The sequence below is a fragment of the Ahaetulla prasina genome, chromosome 2 (genome assembly GCF_028640845.1).
Source record: "Ahaetulla prasina isolate Xishuangbanna chromosome 2, ASM2864084v1, whole genome shotgun sequence".
Lineage (NCBI taxonomy): Eukaryota > Metazoa > Chordata > Lepidosauria > Squamata > Colubridae > Ahaetulla > Ahaetulla prasina.
In genome coordinates, this window is record NC_080540.1 from 190,992,297 (window position 1) to 191,009,369 (window position 17,073).

General features: G+C 38.4%; 1 protein-coding gene across 10 annotated transcripts in view; it reads right to left on the reverse strand.

The window, feature by feature from the left end:
- The window catches only part of ADGRL3 (adhesion G protein-coupled receptor L3), a 673,676-nt gene that overhangs the window by 405,473 nt on the left and 251,130 nt on the right, over positions 1–17,073 (reverse strand). For all 10 annotated transcript variants that reach the window (XM_058169767.1, XM_058169775.1, XM_058169766.1 and 7 more), the window contains one exon: positions 15,918–16,161. In XM_058169767.1, the coding sequence (XP_058025750.1) occupies positions 15,918–15,975 (58 nt within the window). In that variant the 5' untranslated portion in view covers positions 15,976–16,161. The remainder of the gene's footprint in view (positions 1–15,917; positions 16,162–17,073) is intronic.

Below are 17,073 nucleotides of genomic sequence, written 5' to 3' on the forward strand. Positions count from 1 at the left end.
GTTTCTTCCTGCTGTATTATATCTGGTATTTTTAAAATAAAAATAATTACATTTGTAAAAGGAGGATAGAATGTGATTTTGGGGAGGGGTGTATGAATGTTTGAGCCCTTCCTTCCTCTTCCAACCTTTGGGGAGACTGTGTGTGTGTGTGTGTGTGTGTATTTAACACTATTGGAATTTCATGTAACCATACAATTCACAAGCCGTTAGCCTGAGTCACTTAAGAAAAGAACATACAGAAAAGAACATAAAGCAAAGGAAAGGAAAGGAAAGAAAAGGAAAGGAAAGGAAAGGGGGGAAAAGCAAAAGAAAAGGACTTCATTTCCACTAGGTTGATCCATCATAGACTTACTAAGATTTACTAAGATCAAAAATCGACTTCTCTCTCAGGAAAATCAATACTTTCTAACCAGCAATTTCAAAAGAATGTGCTTTCTTTTGTTGAAGTTCTGTTCACTTACAAAAAAACCTCCCCAGGTCTCCTTCTATCATCTTATTTTGTTACATTAATAATATAGTAATTTAAAATAGTAAGTTGCAAAGTACAGTAATTTGGGTTGTATAACATAACTGACAGGTACTAAACCTCTGATGCGGCTGCTCAGTTTAAGGAGCTGGACTAGGATCTCAGGTTCCAGCCCTTCCTTAGCCATCACCTTGGACCAGTCACCCACTTTCAGTCCTAGGCTGCAAAGTCAACAAACATTTGTAAACATCTATTTACAATGTCAGAAAATTACTGGGTTGATTCAGGATATTATTATTATTATTATTTTAAAAAAATGATAATGATGAGCTTGAACGTAGCTTGGATTGAGCATTTGACTCACTGCCATGTTTTTGAATAATCAAGTGTCCAGAAATAACAGGAATCAGAAGCTTTTTGCAGAGACCGATGGCACAATGGAAGACACAGTTGCTAGTCAATGGTGACAGGCTGAGAGCGGCCAATATCAAGAAAGGAATCGTTCAAGGAGACTCAGTATCACCGCTACTGTCATTGCACCAATTCCTCTGTAAACAACATGCAACAAGTCAGGCCATGGCTATCAAACAACAAAAACATCTGCTAGGCTATCCCACCTTTTTTACCTGGACAATCTGAAGCTGTGGATTCTATATCAGATGGTGACAGAGTATAATAGAATATTTCTATAATGATATATATGATATACTATTCTATAGTGTTCTATTATATAATATTACATATAGATGTTTTATGTATGGAAAAAACACTATCTGATATAGAATTGCTGCTCAAAATGGTGCAGAGCAGTTAGCACAGACAACAATGGCATGACAAAATAACAACAACGATGCATTGAAATATCTATAAGAAATATTATTTGACTGCAAGGAAGAATTAGTGGGACTATAAAATAAACAATAGAAAATGAAAGAGCTAAAGTACCCTGGGACTTTAGAATTCAACAAGTCCATGCCATATATCACCATACACTTAACAATTGTTGATAAGAAAGACAAAAAGACCATGGATAGCGGATGTGGCAGAAACAGAAGAATAGAAGAGAAAGAGTAATAATAATAGGTGCCTTGAGTGTAATCCCAAAATATCTGGAGCACCACTTGAACAGAATCAGCATTGCAAGATCACATTCAATCAATTGCAAAAGGCAGCTTTATTTGAATAGAATAGAATAGAATTTTTTTTTATTGGCCAAGTGTGATTGGAAACACTGTTATGACCCAGGCCCAAGTAGGTAGTAATAAACTTAGTCTGTGGAAAAACAAACTTTATTCGAACAGCTGGGAATTACTTCATTCTCAGCGTCGTTCAACTCAAAGTAAAACAAATGCCTCCCAACACAAATTACTCAGTTATCTCACAAAACTTAGTCCAATTAGGCAAACTGCCAAAGGCCCTTCCTGGCAAACGTCCGGAAGCCATAAAAACAAAGACGTATATCAAGCAGAAGATGAAGCAGAAGACGCAGCTACAATGTTGTTTTCCGGCAAAGCTCAAATGCTGGTCTGTTTTAAGCCTTATGGGAGGGGCCAATCATCTCTTGGGCCTACTCCTGAGTTGTCCTCTCTGCTTGAGCTGCTCTTGCCTTCTGGCAGCTCTTCTCATGCGTGCATTAGGAACAGGCTCTCCTGTTCCTCTGCCTACTACTATCAGTCTCTGAAGGCTCCGGAGTCCGCACCTCACTTCCCGATGGCCCTGGCCTCATCTCAGCCTCATCGCTGTCCAATTCCATTGCCAGGTCCATAGGTTGCTGACGGACCACAACACACACACGGAATTTGTCTTGGTACATATGCTCTCAGTGTACATAAAAGAAAAGATGCCTTCATCAAGGTACAACACTTACAACACTTAATGAGGATATAAATAAGCAATCAGAAAACAATCAATATCAGTATAAATCGTAAGGATACAAGCAACAAAGTTACAGTCATAAGTGGAAGGAGATGGGTGATGGGAATGATGAGAAGATTAATAATAGTGCAGATTTAGTAATAGTTCGACAGTGTTGGGGGAATTATTTGTTTAGCAGAGTGATAGCATTCGTGAAAAAACTGTTCTTGTGTCTAGTTGTTCTGATGTGCATTACTCTATACCATCGTTTTGAGGGTAGGAGTTGAAACAGTTTATGTCCAGAATGTGAGAGATCTGTAAATATTTTCAAAGCCCTCTTTTTGATTCGTGCAGTATACAGGTCCTCAATGGAAGGCAGGTTGGTAGCCATTGTTTTTTTTGCAGTTCTAATGATCTTCTGAAGTCTGTGTCTGTCTTGTTGGGTTGCAGAATCAAACCAGACAGTTATAGAGGTGCAGATGACAGACAATAATTAGCACATTTAGATTGTAAAACATTAAAAATGAATCATATCAAAAGCAAATGTTGAGAAAAACATTATATTATTTAATCAAATGAGATGCCTTCTACCAACCAAAGTACGATAAGGTTTCTTAATTGCAACTGCTAGTGAGAGTTTTTATGTATTCAATTAAACCCTCAGTTTAGAAAATAATCTAACCAATTAAAAAAATTGTGAGCTATAATACTGGAACAGTTCAAGATACACTTTAGCGTATTTTTGTCACAATAAATAATGTGTCACAATGAGGAAATTGGGTCTTTATTTTTGGTGTTCTAGGTAGTTCTAAGCTGGATTATTGTTCTATATATGAGTTCTCTGATGTCAGTATAATGGAGTGCAGCTAGAAAGTAGCTTTGGTCAGGTCACCGAGTTCAACTTGAAACTAACTACCATACATAAACTACAACATAAATTATCATTTACCCTGAATGCTCAGAAAAAGTATGCTCTATTTCAGGGGTGTCAAACTCGATTTGAGGGCCACATCAGGGTTGTGCTTAACCTTGGGCGGCATGGGCATGGATGGGGTTGGCGTAGCCAGCTTGACATCACTCAAGTTGGGGGTGCCTGTGGTGGCCCGAGTGCTCTGCCAGCAAAAATGGGTTCCTGAGCTCTGTTTTAGGCTGCTGCGGCCTCCTGCAATCCTCTGCCAGTGAAAATGGAGCTATGGAGGGCCGCATGATCTCTTTTTTACTGGCAGAGGGTTGTAGGAGGCTGCAGCAGGTGAAAACAGAGCTCGGGAGTCCGTTTTTGCTGGTAGAAGCACCATGGGGTGATCCGTCACTGTTTCCAGGACAGTCCCACGGGCCAGCTCTAAGTACCCCATGGGCTGGATCTGGTCCCCAGGCCTTGAGTTTGACACCCCTGCTCTATTTCATGTACATGTAATGACTTAAATTACACTCTAGTAATTTTTCCAATTTATTTCTCTAATGCTTTCTACTGATTCTTTTTAATAGTTGTCATGTTTCATTTTATTTCCTTCCATGTTATAAGAAAAATAATTACATGTAGAAATTCAAAATCAGTTCTAAAAACTGATATCAAACTATAGAATATGTTTTGATTTATTTTATATACTTGATTGTATTATATTCCAAATGAACTGAGATATTGTAAAGGAAATGTACAAAAAACAAATGTTCTGTATCCCTACTAATTATTGGCTTAATGTCTGCAGGGTAATGATTACGGTGGCTTCCACAGCAAGTTTCAATATTAATGCCACTATTATCAACTAAATGAAACAAAACTCATTATTGAATATTTCTCCCAATGTACATGCAACCACTATATGCATGACATAAACAATGCAAAGTTAAGAAATCATATGTTCATTTATATTGGTTTGGACAGTTACAGATGATCTTTAGTCATGAGATATGACACTGGAAAATAAGAGTTAAAATACAAAATTGTAGATAGATTAAAAAGGCTAGTACTAAAGCATTGGACCGGGAGTATATGAAATACTGTATACATTTCTTTATCCATTCTTTAGAATGTGGTATAAAGCAAGGCCTTTTTCAGTGATCTGTGTAAAGAGTACATAAATATATATAAGGGCAGCAAGTTGCCAAGTAACTGGGTTACTTGGGAATTTGGATGATTAGCAAGACTTTAAATCTGGCTTGATGACTATGAAAAAGGTCAGTACAATTATGCAGTACTATAGTTTGGCCCACATAAAACACATTGTAGGGGTTTAAATGAGTTTTCCAATGCCAAAATTATTCATGCCATGAAAATTTATATTTAATACACTACCAGAAGATGATAATGCTTCTTGCCACAGAGGTCAACTAGGTTTCTAAGTAAATAGAGAGGATTTCTTATTTACTAAGAAAATAATGGGGCATCTCCAAACTGCTACCTATTTTTCTCTTTAGAAATGCAATCAGTCATACAACAAACTCCTTAGTTCCATCTACCCAAAGAGTATCATAATTTAACCTTAGCTTGTTCATTCATTAAATGTAACACCACTAGTCACTGCATCAGAATTTTCAGTTTTCTCCTAATTTAGGTGTTACCAGAAAAAGAGAACTAAATTTCAACAGCAAACCGACGAAACTATACCTCTAAACTTCTTTGACTGCTACTAGTATCTTCATACATTGCAATGTATGTATGTATGTATACGGTGAATAAAAATAAAATCAAAAGGAAAAAAACAGTAAAAGAAAACCATCAAGGAATCCCAATCATTCCATAGCATTTGGAATGACTTTCCAGCCAAATAGGATGATCAACATAGCTAATATACACTATCATAAAGTAATAAATTAAAACAAACGTATTGATACATGACTGAAAGTACATTTTTACTTATCCACTGCCACTGCAGAGATTCATACCAATAGCCAGTTTAAAACAAAATTACTCAGTGTTCCTCCATCCTCACACATAAGATTTCATCCAGGAGGAATGTGAAATCATGTGTACGCCTTGCTGCATATGTTGGGGCAGATTTAACTGACTGATTAAAAATTGAACAACCTCAGCATAAACAAGTCTAGTACAATCCAACATCAACCCAAATATTCCTCCAGGGAATTCAGCCTGGAGGAATGTTAAGACTGGATTAGTACTTCAACATGACCCCAGTAAACCAAATGTAGCAGCAACCAGTTGAAAGAAGCAGACCAGGAAAATAATCATGGATGAAAAGATCCCAACTAATCTATTTGTCAGGCCTGGAAACCATATTGAACTTTCGGTTTCCAGACGCTGCCACATTTTTATCTTAAGGGGAGAAGGGGGGGGGTTGAGGGGCAGGGTAACATTCTTCCGGTGGTCAAGGTCGGATAGCGTTCACGTCTGCACGAGGAGTGGCAAGAAGTTACTCGAATGAACTGGAAGGACGTGGGACCGTGTGATCATCAGAGGGGTCAGGGGGGTGGGACTACTGGGGTTTGTATAACTGGGGAAACGAATCCGGAACTTCAGTTTTGGGAATTGCACTCATCGTGTGCCAGTCTCCTCATGCTAGTAAAGGACTTTGAGAAAAGGAACGGATGCCTCCGAGTCTTTTTTTACGCAGAAGAGGTATTTCTGGAACCTTGACATTATTCCCAAAACTCACACAAACTTTCTTTTGCTAACAGTACCCTCTCCTCCTCTCAGAGGGGGCCTGTTAGAGGGGTGCTGGGCCCCAGTCTCCGCAACCTCCACTGCGGTGCAAAGACCCAGTGAAGATGGAAGAGCAACAACTTGAGAGCGTAGAAGGAGCCGCGAAGCAGGATCTTAACGACTTAATTGAAGTCACCTATTACCCATCTAACAACAGGACCCGAAGCCCCGAAAAGGAAGAGCTTGCTTGTCCGCTTGGAGCACGCCCCAGGGACTCTGATTCATGGGTAAGCTGCCAGTCCGGAGGAAACTTTTCCCCGGGACGAAGTGGAGAGCCCCCTCCCTCTTCTCAACCTCATTGGAGAGCAATAAAACCTGGAGAATCAGGAGAGTCCCTGGATTGGGACCGGAGAGACCCTCTGAAATCCCAGTCTCTATTAGACCTCCCTGAAACTTTTGAGCGGCTGGAGGTGAGACCTCGAGAACCTTTAGCTCAGCCTAGATTCACTTTCCCTCTCACCAGAGAGAGAGAGACTACTGAAACTCGGTCCAAAATTTTTGGGCCCTTTCCCCATTGTAAAAATTATTAATCCCGTTACCGTCCAACTTAAGCTCCCTCGAATATTGGGAAAAATACACCCGGTATTCCATACCAGCTTATTAAAACCTGCTAGACAGTCTGGTCTGAGACCTCAACCTGCTGCTCCCCCACCACCCTTGATAATCCAAGGTGAAACCCACTATGAAATCAACAAAATCCTTGACTCTAGACTATATAGAGGTCAGTTACAATATTTAGTCCACTGGAAGGGATATCCATTATCTGAATCTACTTGGGTCAAAAGTTGGAAAGTACATGCGGACACTTTGATTAAACATTTTCACGACACTTTCCCTGACAAACCTAGGAAACCTCTTGGAGGGGGGAGGGGGGGGTAGAAGGGAAGTGTGGACCACTGACACTCTTCTTTATCGACTTTTTGTTTTCTTTCCTAGGATATAGCTTCTTTTCCAAGGGGGGACGCCTGTCAGGCCTGGAAACCATATTGAACTTTCGGTTTCCAGACGCTGCCACATTTTTATCTTAAGGGGAGAAGGGGGGGGTTGAGGGGCAGGGTAACATTCTTCCGGTGGTCAAGGTCGGATGGCGTTCACGTCTGCACGAGGAGTGGCAAGAAGTTACTCGAATGAACTGGAAGGACGTGGGACCGTGTGATCATCAGAGGGGTCAGGGGGGTGGGACTACTGGGGTTTGTATAACTGGGGAAACGAATCCGGAACTTCAGTTTTGGGAATTGCACTCATCGTGTGCCAGTCTCCTCATGCTAGTAAAGGACTTTGAGAAAAGGAACGGATGCCTCCGAGTCTTTTTTTACGCAGAAGAGGTATTTCTGGAACCTTGACACTATTATTAAAAAGCAACTTCTTTAGCTAAAGGGTCATCTTCTTTGTCAGTGTGACTTCCTTAGTAGGACATTTAGCAACCGGCAGGGGTCAGATTAGCGCCTTCAACATATTCTCAAATTCCTTTCAGTCCACTGCCACATATGTAAACACACCAACACATTTCTCAATCACAGGACCAAATAAAAGCAGTAGCAAAGCTTATTTCCTCTCTGCGTACATAATAGAAACCCAAGACAGTAAACACCTAAAATAAAAGGTATCTTTGGCATCAAATGAGTCTTTGATAGAAAATGAGACTGACTATAAATCCCAGAGTTCTCATGCATTTCAAAAATGTTGTCAGAAGCTCTCATATACTCTAATAATTGGATTTTTAAAAAAAAATTAGTGACACATTTTCTTATTCCTGTAGAAGATATATTTCTTGGGGGAGAGGGAGAGGGGAAGAGGAAGAGGAAGAGGGAGAGAGAGATGCTTTCTTAATTGATTTGAGGTCTATGTCTATTGCTATAGAAACTGAAGCTATTTATTACTTGCACTCTAAATCTCAAAGAAATAAACAAAATGTGTTTGAATTCATAGTAGAGAAATGCAAATTTGATTTAATAAATATAAAAGAGCCCTGGTAGGAAGATTCCCATAATTGGGATATAGCAATTATTTCAAAAGGGGGACGCGGTGGCTCAGGAGCTAGGACGTTGAGCTTGTCGATCGAAAGGTTGGCAGCACAGCGGTTCGAATCCCTAGTGCCGCCATGTAACGGGATGAGTTCCCGTTACTTGTCCCAGCTTCTGCCAACCTAGCAGTTTCGAAAGCATGTAAAAATGCAAGTAGAAAAAATAGGGACCACCTTTGGTGGGAAGGTAACAGCGTTGCGTGAGCCTTTGGCGTTGAGTCATGCTGGCCACATGACCACGGAGACGTCTTCAGACAGTGCTGGCTCTTCGGCTTTGAAATGGAGATGAGCACCGCCCCCTAGAGTCGGCAACGACTAGCACGTATGTACGAGGGGAACCTTTACCTTTACCTTTAATTATTTCAAAGGAACAAAAGGAAGGGAGAGATGGGAGTTATACTAAAGCTCCCTTTAGTATAAAGGTCTGCTTGGAGATGGAATAGGTATAGCGGATTAAATGTCAGCATGTAAGTGATGATACTATGCAAGTACTACTACCTATACACTTATGTCAAACATTATCATAAATATGCAATTTCTGTGTCACACATAGACCATTAATTAGCATGACTTCTTTAGATATTAACTGTGTACAGAACATTAATTAATATGCATTCCCATTGATATTATTTATCAGGAAACAAAATTATGTATGTATGTATATATGTGTGTGTATATATATATATTTGTTTTCTGAGGTTTTCGCGGGTGTTTGTATGTAGGTCTTTGGTTATTCGGGTTTTTTCCCGCGTAAAATTGGAAGCGTTTTGGCGATTTCGTCGAAACGTCGCCAAAACACTTCCAATTTTACGTGGGAAAAAACCCGAATAACCAAAGACCGACCTACCTACATATATATATATATATATATGAAAAATTTTTGAAAGGCATATAGATATTAAGAAAATTGTTTCACTCAATGTTCAATGTTTATCTAGACACTAATCTTGAATTCAGATCTGTTTTGCTAGAAACAAGTGTGCAGTGTTTCTATGGTGATAATGTTTAATAAGTTTTTTAAAGGAAAAAAGCAGAAAAGGAAAACCAAAATAAATAGATGGTATAAGGAGCCAAACTCAGGTACATTCATTAGTTACAGCTGCACCTTTCTTCCTGTCTCATATGGGATGGGAGCTGTACATTTTTAGGACTTTTGCATAGAGTGGAGTAGAAACCTCCACCCTTTTCATATTTCTGAGATCTATTCTTCAAATGCTACAGCTGTTTTCTCTTAAATGAAGAGCTATTTAAAATATATTATACATTTAAAGATTCTGTGCCCAGCACAAACTCCTTAACTCATTTTTCCTTCTGAAATCCTGTGCCTTCCACTAGTGCTAAATTCCTAAACCAGTTAGGCGATATGGCTTTAAAAATTAATGAGTGTTATTATGAATAGAGAAGCAAGATTAATGGGCTGTGAAAATAACCTTGGGATACAGGAGGAGAAAGAACTGCAGCCTAGACAATGGTCAGACAAAAGATACCTCATCCCGAAAAAGGAACGGGTATGGAAAGCACCTCAGAAGAGAAAACACCCCCCCCTCATAATATTTTGTTACTGTAACCTCACAATAAAGATAGAATTAGTATTCATGGTTTTGGTTTCTTGTTTGGATTGTCTCAAAGGGCTCTCACATAAAGTCATAAATAAGTCATTCCCTCACATGTTTGGATCTCATATATAATTAGGGAAACAGATGATTAAGCAAATATAGATTTTGACATTAGTTCCAGTAAAAGAGAATATCTGTAGCTCAAGGTTGAACTATGGAGTTTTTAGTGCTCTCAAAGCTTGGTTGTTTGCTTGCAGATATTTCATTACCTAATTAGGTAACATCATCAGTACCCAGTACTGATAATTAGTATTAATTTTCTGTTACCATCCACAAGTACATATACATATTTGCTTCCTATGGCAGTCTTCTTATTGTTTATCTAGATGCACAGTACATAACATGTATGTGTGTGTGTGCATGTGAGGGTGCGCGCCTGTGTGTGTGAATTGAAAACTGTAAATTGAAAGAAATCGCATCCCAAGAAGTTCAAGACAGAAAAGAGTAAAAGTTAAAGGGAAGTTTACATCTGATCTGAAAGTTTACATTTGATTGACAGTCCAATCAAAATACTGATACTGGGCATCGATCATCAGAGCCTGGAAAATCAAGTTCTGAAAAACCAATCAGTAGCAAAAAAATTCCTTTATCAGATGAGCTTAAAAAAAGAAAGAATATAGCAGCTATGTTTTGTCTTTGTTTTGAATTTTTTTCTCCTAAAAGGAAGAAATAGTTCTTCTACAGAAGGATAAATGCCAGGTAAGGAAGAAACCTGAATCAAAAAATGCTGGATTGAAGATAGAATAATAAGTAAGTAAAAAGCTGACTCTAAGGCTATATGAGATATTAAATTTTGAGTATGTATATTGAAAAATCATCTGAGTTGTACTGATTTATTTATTTGCATTTGTTTTCTATTTCCTTCTGTTCTTGTTCTCTATGTACATAATCTTGTCTGGAAAGCAGTCAGTTGAGACAAATCTCTTCAAGTTAATTTTGCCATTTTTCTCTTTGTTTTCATTTCTCCCTTTGACTTTCACTGACATTAATTGCCTAATCTTGTTATCCATAATAAAAGGCTTGAATTTCTTTACTGAATCAACCCACTCATTCTGTTACACTGACCACCAGGAGGCATCGTGTGACTGGTTTCATCCTTATTTGGAACACTCTTCATCTCCATTAAGCTAAGCACCTCCGAAAAGTCAAGGGACATTTACTACTCAACTACTTGAAAAGTAAACCAATCCAGAGAGGGATTGGTTCTGGAAAAGAATGGATGGTGGCAGCAGAACAAGCAGGAGAGAGGGAAGATTCAATTACATGATTGTGGATGAAGGATCTGTAGAATCCTCCTGAGTGTCATTATTTCCTTCTGCATTTTTGTGCAAGCACATAACCACAATTCAAAAACCATAAAAAGTAACTTCAGAATTGATCCTAAAAAACTAGAGTAGTTTAACTTTGGATTGATAGAAACAAGTCAGTTTTATTTCAAGGTAAAAAAAAAAAAGATAAAGGAATCCCTTTACTCCACTAGTCGTTGCTGACTATAGGAGGCAGTGCTCATCTCCATTTCTGTAAGCCGTTGAGCCAGCTCTGTCCAAAGACATTTCTGTTACCTCCTCACCAAAATGGTACCTATTTATCTACTCACATTTATTTATTTCAAGCCACCAAAAATACAGAAAAGTAAATTATACTCATAGAATACTCATAAAGATATTTAAATTCAACATTTTTAAAATCATGCTGAATTTAAATTATGCAGAAATGATAATATTCATGCAAATGAGCACCACTAAGAAATCCATAATTGTGTGTGTGTGTGTGTGTGTGTGTTTGTGTGTGTGTGAGTGCATGCATGTGTGTGTGCATGTGTGTGTGTGTGACAGCTAATATTAATAGGACTGGCATGTTTTGCAAATCATGTTTTGCAGATATGGGAATTTGTCATTTTAAAGTGTTCCGGTCTGTTTTCATGGCTTTGCTGTAAGAGTTTGCTTTAAAGATGCAGCTGCTTTAATGAGAACTTGGAAAAAGCTATATTAAAACAGATCATACTTTTTTCCCTTTAAAATGACCAAGTAGTTTTCTGAAAAGGGGAAAACCATTTTACCAGTTCCTTATTTTAGGGCTAACACATTTTTCAGAGTAGACAAGTAAAATGCAGAAATTAAAGTCAATGAAAAATGACTAATACACATTACAAAAGCCCAAAGGCTACTTATAGTGCACTCTACCCATGTTCAAATGATGGCCACTTATCCATTCTAAAGTGATGGTTGAAATATACTGGCACTGACAAAGTGAATTAACTAACATTGTTGCTTTAGGGTTTAGGCCATCCAGTTTAGACGTTCTTTTCCCCTGAAGAAACTGTGCTGCAAGTCTGTGACTTGATTGGAATAACATGATCTGACTGAGTCAACCATTCCCTTAGCCCTATCCATTGGTAACATTTAATTACAAGGGAGCAAAGTCCTCCCAGCCATCATAATGGAAGCTGAACAGCTGCCAAATCTTGAAAGAAAGGTAACAGAAGTCCAATTACTTGTGGCAACTGGATTGGGATTAGCAGCACTGTGGATGAAGTAGGTTGGTAGCATACATACCGCCTTCTGGCCCCTTTTACATCTGCATTCAGTGGATACCAAGTGAAAAAGTGACAGAGCACTTAAGAGTTCTGCCTTGTCTAGAACTTTCCTTTAGAAGTAGGGAAACAAATGTTAACACATTATTAAATCACTCAGCCCTATTTGTATGACAGATTAACCAAGGAGATTTAATTTAGCTCTAACCAGCTACCTGGGATTAATTGACAGGTTATAGGTAAAATTCTTGACTCAGCTGGGTGGAAAACCCCCTTGACCTAGTTGTGTAGGTCATATGAACAGACTTGTTTTCAGAGAACCAGCTTTCAGCAATGGCCAAGGTATGAAAGATAATAGAAAACTTGCTAAATCAAGTTGTGAGCAACCCTTGTCCCCCAATATTCCTTCCTTCTTTTCTCTATAGAATCATGTTGTTGGAAGGGATTGTTTAGGTACTTGACTGTTATCCTTTGTTAGAATAATAGAATAACAGAGTTGGAAGGGGCCTTGGAGGTCTTTTAGTCCAACCCTGCTTAGGCAGGAAACTCTATAGCCATGATGGCGAACCTATGACATGCGTGCCCACAGGTGGTATGCAGTGCCCTCTCTGTAGGTACACGAGCACCTCCCGCCAGCCAGCTAGTCATCGGGTCTTCACTGCGCATGCGTGGGGGCAAGGAGCATGCAGGGGGGGCCACGCAAGGGGACCACGCATGCATGCACGAGGGGACAGGATGCATGAGGTGGGGCCGTACGCATGTTCCATTTTGGGAGGTTGGGCATTTGGTCCAGAAAAGGTTAGCCGTCACTGCCCTATAGCATTTCAGACAAATGCTGGTTCCCTGTTACAAACTAGATGGAAATTTCCCTGAAAGATGACAGTTCAGTAAAGGGAAACCATCCCTACTAATTTCTTTCATTATTCAACTTAATATGTTTTAATGACACAAATTGCTCCAACTTTCATTCCAACATATAACTCCCATTATTTTTGTTGCCTTTCTTTATATTTCTTCCAGGTTGACCAAATTAAGTGTCCCTCCAAACCTAGATAGAGTATCAGTCCAAGCCTGAACAAATGTGATACCCAAGCCCAGAGACAAGATAGCAAGATCCAGTTTAGTCCAATCCTTTATTTGCTTACACTTGATGAACAGAATCTTGCCAAACTAAAGCTATAATCTTTTTACCTACCAGATATATCCTGAGAGATTCTAGGGGGTGGCTACCCTGAATCTCCCCACCCATCCAGCTACAGACTGTGCAGTCTCTTAATCTGGACCTCTTTCTGAGAAGGTTCTGTGTTGCCAAAAATATCCCCCACTGCTCCTGCAGAAGTGGTAGGTTGCTATCGGTTTGGTCCGGTTCTTGAGCACCGGAAGTAACGGTGGCGGGAGGTTCCGCCCACCTGCCCAGACATCATCACAGATGATCTGCGAATGCACGTACCCATAGCAAAGGTAAGTGGAACCCACCCCTGTCCTGCAGGTGCACACTCCATCACAACATAAGGGTCCTAGTGTTGCTGAGTATATATCTGTTGAGATAAGGAAAAAGTCTCCCTTCTGACTCAAAAGCCGGGATAGCTCAGGCAATAGAGAAGCCTGTTATTAGAACACAAAGCCTGCAATTACTGCAGGTTCGAGCCCGGCCCAAGGTTGACTCAGCCTTCCACCCTTTATAAGGTAGGTAAAATGAGGACCCAGATTGTTGGGGGGGCAATAAGTTGACTTTGTAAAAAATATACAAATAGAATGAGACTATTGCCTTATACATTGTAAGCCGCCCTGAGTCTTCGGAGAAGGGCGGGGTATAAATGTAAACAAAACAAAACAAAAAAATTTCCAGGAGAAGAACAGAGATGGAAGGCAGGGCATAGGATAATTATGTTGTATGTCATCCCAGAATCTATTAGAGTTTGCAACTGTATTTCTGCCTGAGTTTGAAGAGTAACATAAATGCCTAAATATTTGACTATAATTCCACCTGTCTAGGCTACCCTTGGTTTCTGAGTGATCCTTGAAGTTAAGTCTCATTGTTTGAGTGACACTTTTTTTGACAACCCAGATATAGAATGTTTAGGGCATCTCCTTGCAAAAATCCTCAGCAAATGCTATAACAAAGTCCTCCATTGATATCCAAACATCCTACATTAAATCAAGTCTGGATACCAATGGAAGATTTACAGTAAGAAACTGGTAGAGTAGAAGGAGGAAGGAAAGAAATCACTATTCACTTTTGTTCTTCCCCCTTCCTACATAAGAGATAGCAGAAGTTGAGGATATCTGCTGAATAGGTTTTCTCATTATTACATCTGACAGTCCCTGTTTAAGCTGGTAAATGAAGCTTCTTTTTCATGCCAGGCAACTTCCTAAACTAACAGCTGAAAGTCAGTAATATTGCACTGCGTGCTTACCTTATTGGAAGTGAAGGATTTCACAGTTGGTGGTCACTTGCTTGACTAGATCATTAATATTAATCCTCAGGCAACAAAGCAGTTACTCAGTAATGAAGGTTTGTGGCTGCTGCAGCTGCTCTAGCAATGACTGCCAGATTTTGGGTCAAGATTGTCATGGGACGTTGTGATAGTGATCGATTTTGTTCTACCTAGTAGTTACCTGGTTTATTTTGGAGTAAACTGATCTATCTGTATCACAAATTGATTCAAGGCACAGGCTCTTTTCTAACACTGAGAATATAGGTAGAAAAATGTAGCTAGTAAAATTTTGCTTTCAGACTTCATGCCAAGCCTGGCAATAAATCTGGTCTTTCCAGACACTATGAAACTCACAGATGTCACACAATCAGATTTACTGCAGATAAAGTACAAACCATATACACACAAAATATCCAAACACAGAAACTTCTGTACATATGTTTTCTCCAAGGTTTAAAGTTTACACCTTTCCTTCCTGCCTTTCAAGGCAATGGCTACTTTTCCATTATTATGGCCTTGAACCCCAGAGATATTTGCTCAAAATTTATGTAACAGTTCCTCCTAGCCTGCTGGTTTCTGGCTCACCATTTTTAACATTTATAACTCTTATCAAGGAAGATAAGGATAAAATAAGATCTAATTAAATCCACATTTGCTGTAGTTTTAAATACATTCTAAATTCATAAATAAATAAATTCTAAATTCATCTATTATTAGTTCCCTTGCCTCTACTTTACTAGTGAGTACAATTGATATATTCCCAATGGTAATCAGTTTCCCTGGGAAATAAGGCAAGAAAGCACAACAGAAGCACAGTAGATATTCAGTGGAAAAAATTATTCAAAGATAAGTATCCTGCCTATTTGAAAAGAAATATCAATCTTTTCAAAGAGCGGGATTGACATCCTTGGATACTCCTTGATTTAAGTTACTAAATGTGCTCTGATCACAATTAACATTGCATAAACATCAGTTGTTTCTCCAGCTCTTCTTTAGTAGAAATAAAAAAAATCCTCCATAATTTTTACTTCTGGACATGCACTTTTCCTTTCTTTGGAAAAGAACACTTGCTGTTATCAAGCAATATCGTATATCCACATTAGGTTAACAGAATAACAGGTTGGAAAGATATGCTTAACAAAACGAAAGAAAATTATCTGAAAACATTTCCCCCTTTATTTTTAAGAAATATATTTTTATTTCCCCCATTATTTTGAAGAAAATGGTAGCAAATTCTTTTCCACTAGTTGCAAATTGGAAGGTGCTGGAAAATTTCAGTCCCAGAAAACACTACATATTGTTAAAATCAACATTATTTTATATACTTACCATGGACTGTAGATACCAAGAGAATTGTGAAGAACAGCAGCAACTGTGATGACCACATGACTGTGGCCCAAAATATAAGGTAACTTCAACAGTGGAAGTTTTCAGAAGAAAAATATAAAGATTTCTCTCTGATGGTAATCGTCTCAGGGATATTCACTTTAATCGCAATCCAGTGAAGCAGGCGTAGAACAGAATAAACCAGCTCTAAAACCAACACCTTCGACAAATGTCCAAAACTCAAAACCTAGAAATAAAAATAAAAGTTACAATTAATTTAAAAAGTAACTGTTGCTATTCAGCTCAACAAAACCACTGTAACATTTGATTTAAAACTGTATCAAGAAGCCAAGAGCATATTTGGACATTGTGTCATTATTTTGTTTTGATAATCAAAACAAGAAACGTGACAAGGTCAAAAAGTATTGTGCTGCTTTCATCATATATATATGAATATGTATGTATGTTCCAGAGAATCTTGACATTATGTATGCAATTTGTTGGAATTACCATAGCTCTGTGGGTGAAAGGGATTTGAAAACAGCAAGGAATGAGAGGGAATAAGTAGTTGGGAATAAGGTGAGGGAGTAATTAATTTAGGTATATGTAAATCACTTCCTGAAGTGATTATATTAAAATATCTTGAGATAAATTCAGATTCTTAGCAACTATCAATATATTATTCTAATGAGATAAGCCTTAGGGGGATCTTTAAACAGTCAATTCAAAACTGTATCAGTATGGACCAATATTAAATGTCAATTTTTAAACAGTCATCAGATTAAAGCGGTACTTTTGTTACTATCTTCTTTATTCTGCATCTGTTTATTTCATTGTCTCTCAGACAGCTGTTATAATCAGTCAAATAAGTACAAATTTATTTTAGGTTCTTTTTTTATTCAACTATTATAGCATATGCCATTATAAATCCAGACAGAGGTTATCGGCAGCAGGATGACTTCATCACAAAGATCAAGTGAGCATTAAAATGTTCCACCCTTATGTACAGTGCATTCAGAAAGTATTCAGACCCTTCACTTTTGTCAATTTTGTTATGCCGTGGTCTGATTCTACAGTTGCTGAAATTCAGTGATGTCAAATTGTTAGAATATATGCCATGTCATGAGGTTTTTGCCATTTTGTACTTTTGTCATAACTT